Source organism: Aquila chrysaetos, chromosome 19, assembly GCF_900496995.4.
Source record: "Aquila chrysaetos chrysaetos chromosome 19, bAquChr1.4, whole genome shotgun sequence".
Classification (NCBI taxonomy): Eukaryota; Metazoa; Chordata; class Aves; order Accipitriformes; family Accipitridae; genus Aquila; species Aquila chrysaetos.
In genome coordinates, this window is record NC_044022.1 from 6,109,010 (window position 1) to 6,127,256 (window position 18,247).

Here is an 18,247-nt window from a genome sequence, read left to right on the forward strand (position 1 = left end):
GTGGATGCTATCAGCATATCGGCAACTAGCGTGTGTGAAATTTGTAAAAGGGTTCACATCTTGTGCGAAAAACTTCTAAGGCTCTGCAAATTGAAATTACTAAAATCACAGCTTGAAACCCAAGTTTCTGTGACGGCACTAAGCAATTAATGGTTTATTTTAGAAAATTAAGAAGGTGAAGGGAAATTCCTGCAAAAGGAAAGGTAAATAGAAAAGAAGGAAGGAGAGGCAGATAGTCATGGAAAATGGGAGAAGCATCCCATTTAAAAATCCAGGCCTAAGAAGGCAAGAGCAGGGGAAAGAGAGTGATTAAAATCTTATTCCTTAGAAGTACCAAACGGCTAACTGAAGCTGCAGTCTTACGCTGATTGGGTATAATATAATAATGATCATTGATATTATGAGTTTAGTGAAATCCTCTTTGTGCAAGTTTATCTACCTTTACAGGTAAGGCTAACACCCACCAGGGCGGTGATAACCAGGCAGATTTTGACCAACAATGGGCTTGCTAACGGAACGCCGTACCTGAAACGACTTCCATTACATGTTTAAAGTGAAGAAGGACTGTGGAGAACGGCAAGTTAGGCAAAACGAAAAACCCCAAAGCTTTAGCGAGAGCATGCGAAGGGAGAGCGCACACAGCACCGAGCAGGGACCTTGCGGGCTGCCGGGGGACCGCGACAGGACCAGCCGAGGACGGCGGGCTCCGCCGGCCAGGATCCGCCTGAGGAGCGGCTGGAGACGAGGTCGGGCCGGGGGAACGCCGGCGCTTTGCCTTTTCCTCAGGGTGTTTGCGCTCGTTAACCCCACAGCCGCTTCAAAGACCTGAGCCGCAACCCGCGGTTCTCGGCGGACGGCGGCGAGTGACTCCGGCCTGCTGGAAGGGGAGGACAGCGGGTGCCCGGGGGGGAGCAGCGGCCCGGGGACAGGGACGGAGGGAACGGGACGGAGGGAACAAGCCAGAGCCGTCGCCGCCTCAGGACGGAGCGACCTTCCCGCCCTCGCCGGCCTGCGCGCGCCGCGGCCGTTGGCCCCGCCCCGGCGGCACGCGGACCGCCCAACGGCCGGCCGCCCCGCAGCCGCGCGCATGTGCGGGAGGGGCGGGGCTTGCCGCCGGGGCCGCCCTCGCGCCCTCGGAACCTGCGCTGGCGGTTGCCGGCAGCCGCCCGGACCGCAATCGGGGCTGGAGCGCGCCGCTCGCACACCCAGGGGTCGGTTTCGTTCCGGCGTTAGGCGGCGGTTGGTCCTGCCGCCGAGGAGGGAAGGGGAGCGCGGACCGGGGCCGGGCCGGGCCGGTCGGCGCCGCGGACAGCAGGGCAGGGACGGGCTGTCGGGTCTCCCCGGCTGCGCTCTCGGCAGACTCCCCCGGGGCTAGGCGGCGGCATGGACGCCTGCCCGGTTTGTCGCAGCGGGTGACGCCGTTCCCCGGCGGGCAGGGGAGACGGGGGTGCGGGCGGCGCTGGAGGGAGTCGACCCGACCGGTGGCGGTTGGTGGCGGGGCCCGACCGGGGAGTCTGGGGAGGAGAGAAGCGGGAGGACACGGGCTGCCCTGCCCTGTTGCGATTGGTCGGCGGCCGCGAGCTGGCCAGGTGATTGGGCGGGAGCCGTGTCAGTCACTCCCCTCATCCTCCCTTCCCCCAGGCGTCTGGCAACAGGCGCTGTCTGAGGCGGCGGGGGCGGCCGGGCCGGGGGGCTCGGCGCTCCCGGGGCTCCCGGGGCTCCCTGCTCCCGCCGGGGTCCCCCGCGGCTCCCCTGCTCCCCCGGGCGCCGGGCCCGGCCCGTGGCCTCCCCTGGGGGTGGGCCGGAGAGCGCGGGCCCGGCGCGGGGCTGGGATCTGCAGGCCCTGATACTGGCCGGGGGGCGGGCGGCCTCAGGCCCCGGGCTTGGATCGTTTTGGGGTGTCCTGCGGCCTGTTTCTGAGTTAGCTTCGGATTCTTCCTTTGTCTGCCTTGCCTTCCCCCTCCCCTTCTTCCCTAGGCTCTGTGGGGTTTTCTTTCTGGGTTTGGGTTTTTTTTTTTCTTTTTTTTTTCGGTTGTTTTTTTTTTTTTTCCAATTCGGTGAGATCATCTCTCCTGGAGGCTGCAATGTGACAGAAATGCTAAATAGCCCTGTCGCTCGGGGAGGCTTCCTCATCTAAACTCCGTAGTGGTCTCGCTTGCAATCAGGTGGTAGTCTTTCCGAAGATGAGTACCTAATTGAATTGGGGGCAGCAATTCATGGAAAGAGGCCAAAACCTAAAAGCATAAGGTATATATTGCTTAGATAAAAATGAGTGTAAATCTTCAGGAATGGGCCAGAGTAACTATGGATTAAAAGCTAAAGGAGTTAGTCTTAGGTTGAAAATTCTAGAAAATGTAGATAAACTGTTGGCATGTGGCCCCTGTTCCTTTGCTGAGGAAGAGTAATCCTGAGTCATAACTGGATTTCGATTTCATTTTTTTTACATCTTTGTAGTTAATACCCTTCAACTTTTCAATACTCTGAAATATTTTATGTGCCAAAGTACTTCAGTTTGATGCAGTTAATACCCTTCAACTCTCACTACTCTGAAATATCCTAAGTGCCAAAGTACTTAGTTTTGATGGCGTTTGATAAATATGGATAGTAGTTGTCATCCGTGCAGTTATGTTAAACAGATGGGACAACCAAACACTTCACACTTCTTACTGTTTCTGAGTCATTTAAAGAGTGTGACTAATCATCCTACCATACAGTTGTCAACAAAACAGTAATTTTTTTCTACCACCCACAAAATCTGAAGAAGAGACTTCCAGATTTTCTATGGAAGAGAAATGAAAAGTAAAGAGCCTCTCTTTTGAATAACAGTTAAAATTTAGATTGAGGGGGACTACATGTGATGGACTTTTCATCTTAAGATTTTATATGTCATTTTTTCTGTGCAGCAATATAGTGATATACCCAAAAAGTCAGTTAACTCACTATGACCATCGTCGGGCAAACAGTAACACGTTAGTTGTTTTAAGTTTTGCATCTAAGTAGCAACCTTACCTGAAACTAAATGAATTTTATCTGTCCTCTTTCCCCTGCCTCCTGTGCCTGTGTTAAGTTGTACATCATTGTGGACAGAGGCACTTTAATATTCAATGCAGTATGGATTGGGCATTTTCGTGATAACAGTCAAGTGACGGGTGTCATCAGGGTAATAATAGTGCTAACTGTGTGTTGTTGCTGGGGTGGGTGGGAATTGCATTTGTTTTGAGGAAACCAGGGTAGTAAGACAAAGAGCTGGCTGAGAAATTTGTGTTTAGAAATGTCATATGAGAAGTGACCCGATTTGAACATAGCCCTTGTAGGTAACTGCTGACTTCCATTTCCCACAGCTTGTGCGGCTGAGCCAAGAGGGCGACAGTAATTTTTAAACCCCCATAAATATTAACGGTAATCGAAAAAGTCTTGAAGGGGAGATACTCAGATTTTATTTCTTTTAAGTTAAATAAATTGAAGAGCTGGGAGGGAAGTATTAAATACATCAAAATGCAGTATTTGACAGAGGAGGCAGATGAGTGGAAAGGTTGATTGGGAAGAGGTGTTTAGAACTATAGTTGCCTTGGGGGGGGGGGGGGGCAGGGGGAAGACGGGGAGAAAAGTAGCATATGGGGTGGAAAATGAGGAGACCAAGAATGCATCAGAATGGACCCCACAAAGAACATAAGAAAGGTATATTAAATGTATGCCAGCTTCTGCTGTTGGCAAATACATTTTCGGATTCTTCGTATCTGTTGGCAGCATTGATAAAGATTTGCTCTTTCTTGAATATATGTCTAACAGTTAGTTGGTTTGGTCTGTTTGTTTTCTCATCACCTTTCTTGTGAAGACTAATTACTGATTGGGAGTGTGCTGAGAATGCTGTTCTGTGTTTTCCACATAATTCATACTTGAAGTGACTTTGATATGTTCATGAATTGACCAAAAAAAAAAAAAAAAGGAAGTATTTACCCAATAATTTTCTCCTCACACACAGGCAGAATGGTGCCATATATACAATTGGGTTTTTTGGCCTGGTGATCTCCTCTTTAGAGAAGTGATCTCTTTTGTCAGGTGTCTGCCTCAGCAGGTGTTACAGATGGCTTTTATTAAACAGGAAGCCCCATTGAAAGGATGACACTTTCTCTTCTTTCAAACCGAATGTTGAAGAACAGGTTTTCTTTAGAAAATAGAAAAGTTGGGGAGTGGTCTGAGAGCTGATCTGCCCAGGATTGAGTCCTAACCAGAGAGAGGTGGTAATGGCACAGAAGTCAATGAAGATGATGCCTCTTCCTGACACTGGAAGTTTATTCATGCCTTCTAATAGTGTGGTCCCACTGGTTCAATATTTGAAAAGTGATGAAGAACTGTGGGTAAAGTATAGCCCTTTCTCTTTTACACCAATTCTCTGGAGATGAGTATCCCTTTGCTAGCTAATCCTTGGATTAGAGAGCACAAGGAAAGTATACAAATAATGTAAGAATGTCAAAAGAGCCTGTTCCACCAAAAATGAACCTGTAGGCTTTGTGCTATGTGAGGGGTAGTACTGACGGAGATACTAATGTAGTCTTACCTGCTTATCAGTGAGTGTTTCAAGTGGAAGATAGTCTTTTCTAAGCAGTAGTTGTGGTTGTCAGGAGTCTACACTGGATAATTACAGTCCAATAATTAAAGAACAGTGTTTTCAATGACATTTTAGCTTTAAAAATACTCTACGCTGCTGTTGTATTTTGCCGGGGAGAAGGGAAATACATTTTATCTTATTCCTTTAACTTTCTAGAATATCCTTATTTAGCTAAAAAATCTGTCATTGCTTTTTTATTTTAAAGTTGCTGTACCAACTTTTACGTCCTTTCAGTGAGCAAAGGGGACTTCTAGCTGTTTTTCAGCAAGCTAGAAGCAAAATACTTGCCTAATAAACTACACTGTTGACTTGGCAAATAACATGGAGCTTGGCTCACCTTAATCATCTTTAGCTATTAATAAACTGATTTCATTGAAAATGCTTGGAACTCTTTCCTGTAAATTAGGTAAATTCTTACTGTGATTGCTGTGCAGTCTAACCTTCTGGTTTCGTTCAGGACAGCCTGGCATTATCATTATGGATCGCTCTCGGCACCGTGCAGGAAATGGCAGTGAGCAGGCACCTTCACGAGAGCATAGTCATGGAGAAGATGAGAGACAACGACAGCTGGAGCGCCTCGGTAGGGAAGAGGCGTATTACCAGTTCATTAATGAACTCAATGAAGAAGACTATAGATTAATGAGAGACCGCAACCTGCTTGGCACTCCGGGTAAGATGCAGATACCTTCAGTAGAAAAGATGTAATGTGAAGTAACACTACTGCTGTCAGGCACTGCATGTGGTTGTATGACTCAAGTAGCCTGATTTCTGTGGCTTTGTAGAAAGGAAAAATCCCTCCATTTCCATTCAAAATTAATGTTGTTCAGTAAACATTAACAACTTAAGTAGATACTAAAGCTGGAATAAAAATATAACTCTTTCAAATGCAGCATGTCCGTATATAGATAATATCCAGACCCAAATAATTAACATTTGGTACACTAAAGTATATCTGTTGGTATGTGGCAATTTTGGGGGCCTCTGAGTTGTTCCTGGAAGTTGGCATGCTCTTGACAGACATTCAGCGTCTTTTTTTCCTTCCACCCCAGTACTTACTTCCTCTGTTATCTGTGTGCCTGCGTTACAATCTTATGCTAGTGCTGTTTTCTTTTTGGTTTCATTAATTTTACCTTATTTCTGAAGACTTTCATTCAAGATTGTTATTTCTGCATGGCTGTGTTGAGCCAATAATAATGTCTTATCTAACAGTGTTATTAAAATGTAACTTATTTCAGGGGAAATAACAGCAGAAGAGTTGCAGCAACGCTTGGAGGGGGCTAAGGAGCGCCTGGCATCACAGACTGATCTGGATAACAGAGAAGGTGAAGGTAGAACTGTTGGAGGTAAACATCATTCATATATGTAGATACACATAGCATGTGATGCATCAATACTGTTCTGTGCAGCTATTTAAGAGAAATGCTGATAGATTTCAGTACCAGCCATTTCAAGTCTTGTTTTTTCATTGTGCCTCTGCATTGTTTGAAAAATAGGAGAGATGTCCTAACAATATGAAAACAAACTTGAAATACTTCATGAAAACTGATTTATGTCAACCACAAATTACTGTCTCCTCTTTCCCTGGTTTCTCTTGGTTAGTAAACTTAATAGCACAAAAATAATTTTCATTCTTCTAATTCTTAAAAAGTTTTATCGTATATTAGAGAAGTTGGAACAGAAAAGAATTTAACTAGGAAACAGTTAATCTCTCCACTGTTTTGTTGTTTTTGTTGTTTCATTTCCGCTTGTTTTAGTGGAGTGAGGTTTGTATTATGTGCACTGTCTCTCTTCACTTCCCCAGCAATATTGGCTTCGTCATTTGGCCAATTCTGGTCAGATTTAGGAGAGGAATAGGCAACTTGGAAACAAAGATGCCAAAGCTTTTGCAGGTTTCATGAAAGTAGGGAGATGGTGAAGTAGGGAGAGCTTAATCTGATCCCTTCAAGGGAAAACCTTCACTGTGATCATGACCACTGGCTTGCTTTATACACATAGTTAGCACAAACCACAACAATTGTATCTGTTCTTGTAGTTGGAGGAGATTTGGGAATGGAGCTGTGGATATTGCAGTAGGAAAAGAGTATGTTTGCACAAAAGGAGCAAATCTGTCGAAACCACGCATCATTTATTCCACTGCTTATAGAAAACAATTTTTAATTTTTTTTTTTCCAGAAGATGACAAAATCTGTCATGCTTTTCCTTCCTTTATCAAAATTAGTTGACTAGGATACCCTCAAGTTGATAGCTTAAGTGAAGGACAGATATTGGACAAATACAACTAACTTTGGACCTCCTAAATCTGAACACTTTCTCAGAAGAGGCCATCTGTGCTTATTAATTTCTCTGTGTATCTGCTGGTGAGACAAAAATTCTAGGTTGAACTGTTGAGTTTTGTTGACGTTTTCACATACAGCATATTTTCAGTAAAATTATGTTAGCATAGCACGCTAGCTGTCCTGCTACTATGTTGTTTCTGAAGTCAGGGCCCAGCAAGCACAGAGGATTTTGAGTGCATCATAGTATGCTGAGCGTGCAGTTGTATGAATGTTTGCACTTTTTTGTTTCTCTCAGATTCTGATGTTCTTGGAGAAAACTCAAATGGTGACTCTTTGCTTGAATGGCTGAACACATTTCGTCGCACGGGAAACGCCACTCGCAGTGGACAGAGCGGGAACCAAACCTGGAGAGCCGTGAGTCGAACAAATCCAAACAGTGGGGAGTTCCGATTTAGTCTGGAAATCAACATAAATCATGAGCATAACAGTTTTGAAACTGCTAGTGAGGAGTATGTGGGTATAGATAGTAGCAGAATGTATTTAGAAAGAAGACATCAAAGAGCTGTCAGTCCAGTAACCCCACGAACGAGGAGCAGGACTGCAAGAGAGGCAAACAGTGAGGCTTCAAGCACTGCAAGGACCAGGTCTGTGAGAAGTTCCGTGGCACAAAGCTCTGAAGCAGCCTCTCGTCCAGTCTCAGGGAGGCTCAGGAGTAGAACGAGGGAGCTGACAGGTGTTTCCCAAACAAATACTACACGTAATAATTCTGCAGCTACTGGTGAACAAAGGGAAACACCAGAAAGAGGTACTTCTACAGGAGTCACAAGAGGTAGAGCTAGAACTAATGTTCGGAGGAGTACAAACCAAAGACTAGAAATTCTGCGGCTGAGGTCTACTTTAAGTAGTCGAAGCCGCTCTCCGCTGCAAAGGCAAGGTGATACTGCTCATTCTGAGGAACGTGGGCAGAGGCAGGAGAGAAATGCACAGCAAGGCAACAGAAGTAGAAGACAAACAGCTCAGCCTTCTCCACAGCCTGCCGAAGAACAAGCAAGAGGTAACGCTCAGAATCCTCAACTTTCTGGTGTAGCCCCATCCTTGGGAATAACTTTGGAAGAGGAGGAATCTAGTAGGCCAGTAGCTGCTGTTAGAAGGCATCCAACAATTACATTAGATCTCCAAGTGAGAAGAATTCGTCCTGGAGAAAATAGAGATCGTGACAGTATTGCCAGTAGAACTCGTTCTAGAGTAGGAATGGCAGAAAACACAGTTACCTTTGAAAGTGACAGTGGGGGATTTCGGCGTACGATATCACGATCAGAACGTGCAGGTATTCGAACCTACGTTAGCACTATACGGATACCTCTTCGTCGGATTTCAGAAACTGGGCTTGGTGAACCTTCATCAGTAGCTCTTCGATCAATCCTTAGACAAATTATGACAGGCTTTGGAGAACTGAGTTCTTTAATGGAAACTGAATCTAACTCAGAAGTGCAAAGAGGTGGTCATCACTTACCAGATGTGCAGTCAGAGCAGAATAACTCACGTTCAGCAAACAATAGCAGTGATCCAAGTGAAGTTTCATCTAGAAATGGGCATGCGGTAGAAGGCAGCAGGGAAGCAAATGGACAGAGTGATGATATTCAACGCTATGGTCGCAATAATGAAAACCAAGATAACAGGCAGTCTCAGGATGCTAATAACCTAGTAGAAAATGGAACGCTGCCCATACTTCGACTTGCCCACTTCTTCTTGCTGAATGAAGACGATGATGACGATCGTTTAAGAGGTTTAACCAAAGAGCAGATCGACAATCTTTCTACCCGGAACTATGGGGATATTCACACTGAAAATGAAATAAGCAAAACATGTAGTGTTTGCATTAATGAATATGTAACAGGGAATAAGCTAAGGCAGTTACCTTGTATGCATGAGTTTCATATTCATTGTATTGATCGCTGGCTTTCTGAAAACTCCACTTGCCCAATTTGTCGGCAGCCTGTGTTGGGGTCTAATGCCACAGACAATGGCTAGAATTATTTATACTGCTCAGTACTCAAGGATTTGCTTCTGCTCTATTTATGATGAGCCAGATGGAATGAATTGACTTACATAGGGGTCCATTTGTTTGGGGAGTTTTGTTAAATTTCTTTAAAAATACTAGGAAACTTGTCTAAATCTAGCAATGTAAATACTATTTTTCTCCGAGTGCAGATCTAGGAGTACGCATAGAACCAAATGATATCGGTAAAGTTTATATTTTTTTAGGTAATTTTGTTATGCTAAGCACTTTTGTAAATACAGAAATGCAATAGTTAATCAGTCCTGCTTAATGTATGGTTTTTTTTAACAGTGTAATGGACTCACTTTATTTAGATTACGAATTGTTTCACACAGACCCACCACTGTGTTGAAAAATTAGTGTCTAAATAGCCATTCATTAGCTTTTTGTTCTAAGAACAATTTCTTTTACAGAGAGTTTCTTGCTGGACATGTTTGCTAAAGATATTTAAGTTACTTGAAGTGCTCATTTTAATAGACTATATTTTTTTTAACATTGAAATATCCTTTCCAAAAACTTGCCAATTTGGTTCTATTTAAAAAATTTTATGGCAATTTTTGCATGTGGTTTTACACAATGCTTAATGCTGATGAGTTCATATTCAAAAGTGGATGGGTTAGTGACATTACAAAATGTACATAATTAAATGCTGTCTTTGACAATCTCTGTCTTTTCAATGCAGACAGCAATCAAATCAGTAATAATTCTGAGAGGCTGTGTCTTACCGAACATGACATTTGCTCAAAGAACAAATGAGCACTGAGGAAGCCTTTTTACTGTTCCAAATTACTCAGTTGATATTCATGGGTTTTTAACTGCCTTAGTTTAAAGAGGGAAATATTTCCTTGACCATTATATTGTCTACAATATGCATGATTTGTGCATCCTACTCAGAAAATCGAAACAAAGGCTTGAAGTGTTTTTGTACAGAAATTTAAGGTACACATATATTAGTCCTCTTAAAACATGTCTGAGGACCAAATGGCAAAAGACACTAAAAAGGACAAAATAAGCTTCCCTTAAAGTCCCCAGATACTGTATAATTAGATATTAAACTTTATACCAATAACTTATAAAGAAATAAAGTTGCAAAGTAAGTAATTGAGGCTTTGTGTGAATTACTGTTGAGCTGTATCCTGTAGATTGGTAAGATTTATCATTCTTGATGTTCAGTTTCAGTTCTCACTTTATTCTTTCCCCGGTTTTCCCCAGCTGTGTGCTTGTGTTTCCACAATGTGTGTGAGCTGTTATGGTAGATAAAAATGCAAGGCAAAACACTCTTGGGGCTTCTGAAGTAAGCTGAACGTTATAAAGCTCACCTGAGCAATATGCATCTCAATCCTTAGAGAAAGGCAGAATTGTGCAATACTCTTATGTGTGTGTATTCTCAGTGGTAGAAAGAATACTTAAAGTGAGGAAGTCCTGCTGACTTTCTCTGCCTACAGATGGCCTTGACAAATGCACTGCTGTGCCAGGTGCTTCAGTTAAAACATCTGCTTATGACATCCTTGAAGGGAAACTATAAAATCCTGTGTTAAGCTGTTGGATGTCTGCTTCAGTTTTGCAAGTGAAAAACTTGTGTCAAAAGTTCCAGAGAAGCGCTTCTTTTTATTCCTAAAAGTAGCTCTAAGAAATCCTCTTACGAGATTTAGATGAGTTTAAGGATATGATTAAGATATCTTCTGATGTGATTTGGACTGCTAATTATTGCAAACACTGTTGACACTTTTCTTGAGTGCCTCCTTAGCCATATTAAAGAGTGAGGAGATGTAAATGTGATTGTCAGAGCTAGCTTATATTTACATTCTTTTTTTCTGTTACTTCTGTTAGCTCCTGATGTTGACAGTATCTAAATACTTGGCTGCCTTCTACTTCCTTGTCTCCTTATGGTTTTCCTTTATATTTGAAAGCTGCCTGACTCAAGTGCCACATTTGTAGAAACCTGTCTTTGGCTCACCATTGCCTTGCTGGTCGGTTCTTTCAAGGTCAGTTTTAACTTAAATCCTTACTGTAGGGGATTTTTTTTTTTTTTTTCTTTGTACTGCATTTTTTTTAACTAACTGGTTGGAATCCTGCTTGACTGCTACACTAATGCACTAGGGGTAAAGGGAGATTCCCTGTGCCTTCTTTCATTCAGATGGGATTTTACTGTGTAACCATAAGAGCATAGTTTTGTACGTTACAAGATCCTGTATGACAGGGTACTTGTAACTGAGCTGCTGTGGGGGAATATCCAAAAGTACAGTGAGAGCTTTTTGTAGAAATCATAGGCTGTTGGATAGGAAACATGAAGTGTCCCATACTATATTTCAGTCCTGCTGCACGTGAATTGTCAAGTACTTGCCCTCCATTGGAGGGGCGTGTCATTTGTTCCTCAACTTTCCCAGCAAATTGTGTTGATAGGACCAATTAAATCTCAGTGGTTCAGTTTGGTATTGGCTTCTGTTACCTGCGTTCCTGTGACATTCCTTCAGTTCTACACATGCACCCCCAAATACTATTTTACCTTGTCCGTGACTGGGAGTTTCACGTTCCAACAGTCATATCTGTGTTCAAGAGCTTTGTTAATTTACTGTCCATGCATTTTCTATCACTTCTCAAAGCCATCTGTGTTCTTGATCTCTGCAGCTGCCCATTGCAGTTATACAGTTTGTCTTCTGTGAGCAGTACTTGTTTTATACTTGCTTTTTAGTATCTTATGATCCCTAGTTCTTTTACTGTAAGAAGCAATGTCACCATAAATAACACCTTTCCATTCACTTGCTTGTGACTTAGCCCATTCTCTTTTTTTTTTTTTAAATAATTGAGGGGTCATTAATTATTATTAATCTCTTTTTATATAGAAGCTATTCTTTCGAAACTATTCTCGTTGTTCTTTTGAAGTGGGAGGACTTGTGCTCATGCACAATTCAAGATGTGAATGCACTAGACATTATATGGTGATATAACAACTTTTTTTTTCTCCTCTGTCATCTTACAAATAATTCCTAGTATTCTAGAGTTGCTTTTGATTGCTGGTTGACACTGCGCTGATATCTTAACAAGTTATTCAAAAAGATTTCACAGTCGCTTTCCTGAATGTTAATTGCTAATTTAGCATGGATTATTGTATGCTTTTTTTGTGTACTATTGTACACTTTTTTTTTCTCTTGGATTATTTTGTATGTTGTGCAAGTCATATTTTCTCATCCTGGGCACCCTGCATCCTGTGATTTGTCTTAGCTTTTAATACCCCAATAATTCTGTACCATTTGCAGATTTTATCACTTGTTACTTATTTCTTTTTTTCTGATCGTTTATGAGTATGTCACATAGCACAGGTATTTCAGTAGCAATGCCTTCTACATCATAGTTTAACCATTTATTTCTAGCTATTTAATCAGTAATTTGTGAGGGGTTTTTTGGGTTTTGTTTTTTGTTTGTTTGTTGTTTTTTGTTTTGTTTTTTTTAGTACAGGGGGACTAGAGGTAAATACATGAAGAATTTCAGAAAATAATATGGTAATTGTCCTTAAGCTGATACTTGTTGAGGAGAACTTGAAAGCTAGGTACTTAAAAGTAAGTACTTGAAAGTACTGACAGAGGGAAGCTTGTTTGTTGATTATTAAATTCCTTCAGTTATCCCTGAATTCCATCTGATTAGGTGAGGTAATAACTTATTTTATCCTTTCTTTTGCTTGTAAAAGGGCTGAGGAGAGGAGTAATATTTGCTTACTCTTTGTATATTTCAGGTAAAGGTGCAATAGCCTTTGCCTATATCCTCGTTCACAGGACAGCTTTATAATGTTACTACATGTCATTAAAAGAAAATGTCTGATATATAAATTAGCACAATGATAAGATACTTTGTCTACTCAAGTTTGTCTGTAATATTAGAACGGCATCAAAGTATATTTGTGCATCACATTCTTTGTCAAGAGCAAGATGCAGTTTGTGTTGCAGTCTGCTATCGCTGGAATAAGCTGAGGTCAGACGCTAAAGCAAGTGTGTATGAGTAACATTGAGATCACTCGCTTAGCTATTAGTAGCTTCATTTTTGCAGTTTCAGTCGATTTTTGAGTGAGTTTAAATGCTTAACATTTTAAAGTGGCACAGGATAGGTTTATTTTTAAAGAGCTTTTGTAAACAAATATGTTAAAGGTACAGATGTCCGGAAAATGGATTGAATACAACAGTGTTTGAATCCCATTTGTTACTTAGAATGAGATCAGCATTTTGTGTACTATCCAAAATGTGGTTTTGAAAATGTCACTTTCTAACATGTTATTGGAGTTTGGAGATATCAATATTTATAGCTGGGTTTTATTTAGTCCTTTTCCACAAAAAGAAATAACGAAGCTTAATGTTCAAATTCTGGAATGCCACAGGTTTGTTCCGTTCTTTTTTTGGTTGATCTCCAGTAGACATTTTCTACGGGTCATCTCCTGCTCCAGGGTGCACAGCTATAGGTACTGGCATCAGGCTAGCTTTATCTCTGGAAGAAGTAAGTGACATGTTAAATGACTTTTACTGGTGACATTGAGAAAAGTAATTTATTTCTATGGAAATAAATAGAAAAATGTGGGCAGAAGTTTTAAAAATAACAATTTATTTAGGTTGACATATTCAATTCACGTCAATTGGCAGCACTAACTCAGAGCCTCTCTAGAAAGCCTTAATGCGGAAAATGACCCGGAGAGCTGGATTGGACAGGGCCTTTGAAATGATATAGAGAACTATCAGGCCGAGTTGATAGGTTTTTCCATTTCTTGCATGTGTGATGCTACCAGTGACTTTCTAGCTGCTATTATGGCCCTGTATGCCTCTCTAATAGTGTCTTCTTTAATAATACATGATGTAGAAATGGATTCCTGTGTTACCAAATAACTGCAAACTGGGCAGAAGTGTTTTAATTTCATTCTGTTCCTCTGACTCTTTTTAACTTCCTTTTCCTTCTCTTCCATATTCATTAGATCTTTTTGTACACCTGTAATCATTTCCAAGCTTTTTTTATTCTTTCATCTTGGGAACAGACTATTTCCGCAAAGTTATTTCCGCTGGCACTACTGAAAAGTTATGTGAATCATGTACATGTCTAGAAAGGGGGAGAGATTTGGGATAATAGGGGCATCACTCCTCCTGGTTTTCCTAGTCTCACTTTCAGAGTTTATTGAACACAGCGTGTCCCAGAATAGCTCCAAAACTAATACAAGGGCATCATACTGGTTTTGTGTTTCAGTAGGTCTGTGACGTATTTGTACCCTAACAGTGATGTTTGCTTTATACTGCACCATAAACCAGAAAAGCAACAGCAGAGAACTGTGAAAAGCAAGATGTACAACATGTATTCACAGTGCTGTGACCCGAGAGGTTTGTCAGACACTCTAATCTGAATTAAACAAAACAAGAAGTTATGACTTGTGCAGCAGCATTGCCATGATAGGTTGCACAACCTCTCTTGGCTTGACTCAGTGTCAAGTGGTCATTCTGTTCATGTTTTTAGATCTTTAAAAATACAATGAGGGAATTAGTTAATTAAGTGGTTTGTTGTCTGGTGTACAACTGAATTATAAATGTAGCCTTTTAATCTAAAAACAACAACTAAATGGAAAACAGAATGTGAAATATGATAGTTTGCCTGGAACATACAGGATAGGTTATCAGGCTGGTTTTGGCATCGAGCATCTTGCTAAGCCACAGGCATGGTTAAATTATGTTAATATAAATATGACAGTAAGGTTTGGCTTAGATCTGGCATAAACATGGCTGATTTGTACAGAGTTGCACAGCCTAGTTCTATTAATACAAGGCAGACTGTTAATTAGTATGAAAAAGAAATATTTAAGTACATAAAGAAAGGAACGAGAGGCATGCGTGAGAGGACAGTTTTCTGGAGCTGCTGACATGACAATTAGCAACGTGCAAATTTGGAAGTATGAAAGGAGATGGTAAATTATAGCAGGTTATGTTCTGCCTCTTAATGCCTTTGTCTTGATGGGAAATAACCATTCTGTTTTTAAAAGCAGATGCTGTTTCCCTGTGCCCAAGCTCCTGCTGAAGTAAGCCTGTGCAGTCATGTAGTAACTACCAAGTGACTGATCAGAGCCCAACCAACCTGGTGAGGAAACCAACCTGACCACCAGGCCAACTAGGAATGACGAGGAGAAGGACACGACAACCTGCAGCCACGTGAGGAAGCGGTGGACCAAGATGATAAGCAGAGTGCGCAGGGCGATGCGGACAGGACAAACCGCTTAATCGAGGAGAGTTGAAGTGGGGTCACTCCAGGTGTGTGCACACAAATAAGGAAGGGCCTACAGGACGGGGTGGTGTGGGGACAGATGTCTTACCTTCTCTGGGAAATCAGCATCTCAAGTGCCTGTAGACCAGTGCACACAGCATGGGGCACAAGCAGGAGGAATTGGAGGTCTGTGTGCAGTTACAAGGCTATGATCTCAGCAGGATCAGAGACGTGGTGGGATAGCTCACACCACCGGAGTGCTGCAACAGATGGATACAGGCTCTTTAGGAAAGACAGCCCAGGACGGTGATGGGGAGAAGCTGCCCTTCGTGTGTGAGAGCGGCAGGAATGTGTGAGCTCTGTCTTGGGATGGATGAGGAGCTAGCTGAGAGCCTACGGGTCATGACTAGTGGGCAGACCAACGTGGTCGATGTTGTACTAGGCGTCTGCTATGGACCACCTGGTGAGGAAAAAGAAGTAGATGGGACCTTCTTCAGACAGCTGGAAGAAGCCTGACGTTCACAGGCCCTAGTCTTCGTGGGGGACTTTAACCACCCTGATGTCTTGCTGGAAGAGCCATGCAGCAGGGCACAAACAGTCCAGGAGATTTCTGGATTATCATTTCACAAATGATAGTGAGTATTCTTGCCAGTTTCCTCATCCCATCAAAATTTACGGACCATTTCTTTCAGTATACACCGCTGAAAAGAAACACTGACACTAAATTGGTTGAGGGGTTGTGGGATTTACCAGTTCCTGAAGAGGCTTTGAGACCTGACTCTCCTTTTGAGTGCACTGACCATACGTCAGTGCAGTCTGCAGGATTTTAAGGGAGAGAGGGGGCAAACAGCAGAAAGCTCTGCATTATCGTTATCCAGTCATACGCTGTGGTTATAACTATGGAGCTGTGCGTACCCAGCTTTGATCAAAGCGGCATACACAATAAAAGAAATGGGCACACAACAGTGCGGCACCCAGAGATGACTCATTAAAATGAAGCGTATCATTTGCCCTCCTGAGATGCTGTGCAGTTAATCTGATTTCGGCCTGTACACAGAAACCATCAACAACAGGCAAGTACTGCCCAGTGTCCTGCAGCCTTCCCTCAGCCTGCTCTCGTTACAGCGGCAATGAGGTTAGCCCACCTTTTGGAGGCGCAAGGTATCACTGGACTTTGACCAGTCTAAACGAGACCTGGAGCACGTTCACCAAATGCCAGCTCAGTGCAAGTTGCTCCTTGGCATTCACACTTACTCCAGAAGGTGTTTATCCCACCATTAAATTTATCTTTAGTGTAATGTAAATTGCCTGAAGTGCAAAAAGGAAACATATACACAATAAAACAAAACAAACACAGCTTTGATGTTCTTCTACAAGTTGAACAGCTATAATGGGATATGTGGGATCACTTTGTCCCATTATTTTAAGTAGTCCTTTATGAAGGCCTAACTTCAGGCATTTATAACCCACAGTTGGGGTTCTTGTCCTGAGTAGAGTGGGACAGATATAGTATATCGCTTACTTCTACTTCCAAGAACAGCACTTTCATTTTTGCCTTGAACCTTTCTGTCTCATCTTTAGTATTAAGCCTTCATCTAGGCCAGTTCCATTATAACGTACTTCCTTACGCAACATTGGTTCAACTCTGCTGAACATTTGACATAACTTACACAGACTGTGAGCTGTTTTTGCAGTTCACAGGGGTTTGAGCTACCTTAATAATGGCTGATCCTGTTACCTTCAAGCATGCGTGCTCAAGAAAGCATTCTCTGTTGCTATTTTAATACAGAGGTCTTGCCCTTATGCGAGTGATGCATGAATAGAGCACTGTGGTTGCTGGTACTATTCCTTTTACGGATTCTTGAACACATTTTGCATGCAGTTTATTCCATTTGTTCAGTGTTAATACTGTCCATATAAACACTGAAAGGATAAGAAATGCCAATATGTGTATGAGCATACAGTTAGTGTGTAGTTACTGTGCGTATGTGTAGCAGTTAACTTCAATATGCAAACAGTGAGAGTAAAGAGTCATATTATTCCTTACCTAGCACTGTAGGTTATGTCTCTGTGTACAGACACACGCATACACATATATATACATAAGTTGAATTCTGTAGGAAAAAGCATGTATTCATAAAGGGAAAAATATAAGCATCATAGCGTAATGATTAAGTTAGAATTATTGCACATCTGAATTCAGGTCCTTCTGTTGGGCTACTTTAGCGCTGTATAGCCACAACAGTTGGGGGCTATTGCCAGTATCGTGACAGCGGAGACCTTTTTCCTATTTAGACTGTTTCAATTCCATTTGCTTTGGGTTTTTTTGAAATTTTCTGTTTGATGTGGGACTGGAGTAAAAATGCAAGTTTGGGGTTATTTCAGCAAGAGGTTTCTAATTTTTTTTTTTCCCTTGTACATGCATCTGGCCTCCCAGCTGATTTCAGTCACTCAAACTCACATTACGCCCCTGCATCCGTACTGTGCTCTGGCCCACCACGTGAATCGAGTTATAGCTCCTTTCCCGCCTCGCCATACGAACCAGGTTGTGAGATGCCCCCGAGAGTGATGCAACCTGAGACCCCCAAGCCCCCAGAAGACACCGTGATGTGATTCCTTCTAACTTTCACGGTGGCAGAAGCGGGGGAGGCAGGACAGTTTGAATGAGACGGACCGTTCGGGTCTCTCTGCACTGCCTGGACCCGCTTAATCCCCATTGAACCTTCAGCTTCCAGGATGAAGACGTGTCGGCCAGCAGGCGAGGGCGCCAGACGACAAGGAGCAAGGACGACAAGGAGCAAGGACGACAAGGAGCAAGGGCTGCCTTGGCGGTGCTGCCCGGAGCACAGAGCCGTCTCGGAGGAGGAAGGTGACCCGGCGGGACGGCCCTGGGGGGGGGGGGGGGGGGAAGAGCGTTGCTCCTCCCTCCGAGCCGCAACTTCTTCTAGCAGGGAGGGCGAAATATAGAAAGATTGGGGAAGAAAGGTTTCCCTTCCCGCTGCGCTGATGGGCGGGCGCTGCAGGGCCGGGCCGGGGCGGCCGTGCGAGGGAGGGGAAGGCAGGGCCGAGTTCGGCATTACGCGG

At 42.9% G+C, this 18,247-nt stretch overlaps 1 protein-coding gene across 17 annotated transcripts; it reads left to right on the plus strand.

The window, feature by feature from the left end:
• Positions 1-1,097: 1,097 nt before the first annotated feature.
• RNF6 (ring finger protein 6) lies at positions 1,098-17,863 on the plus strand. Of its 17 annotated transcripts, none has more exons than XR_003927483.1 (7): positions 1,494-3,678; positions 5,067-5,279; positions 5,845-5,952; positions 7,181-7,299; positions 10,775-10,929; positions 14,165-14,292; positions 14,949-15,035. XR_003927483.1 is itself a non-coding variant. In XM_030042191.1 (6 exons), exons 1-5 carry the CDS (start codon positions 3,615-3,617, stop codon positions 10,880-10,882), a joined length of 612 nt encoding a protein of 203 aa, XP_029898051.1. In that variant the 5' UTR covers positions 1,494-3,614; the 3' UTR covers positions 10,883-10,929; positions 14,949-15,057. The 17 variants fall into 17 exon arrangements, 14 of the variants coding, with proteins under 14 accessions (XP_029898046.1, XP_029898048.1, XP_029898047.1 ...); XR_003927484.1 differs by having other exon boundaries at positions 10,855-10,929; XR_003927485.1 differs by having other exon boundaries at positions 10,855-10,929; positions 14,192-14,292.
• Positions 17,864-18,247: the final 384 nt, after the last annotated feature.

What these genes read in the sequence shown, in the direction of transcription:
- RNF6 (XM_030042181.1), top strand. Translation starts at nt 3,615, where the DNA reads ATGGGGTGGAAAATGAGGAGACCAAGAATGCATCAGAATGGACCCCAC. An exon ending in CCACAAAGAACATAAGAAAG is followed by an intron (nt 3,679 to 5,066) that starts GTATATTAAATG and finishes GGTTTCGTTCAG; the next exon opens with GACAGCCTGGCATTATCATT. An exon ending in CAACCTGCTTGGCACTCCGG is followed by an intron (nt 5,280 to 5,844) that starts GTAAGATGCAGA and finishes AACTTATTTCAG; the next exon opens with GGGAAATAACAGCAGAAGAG.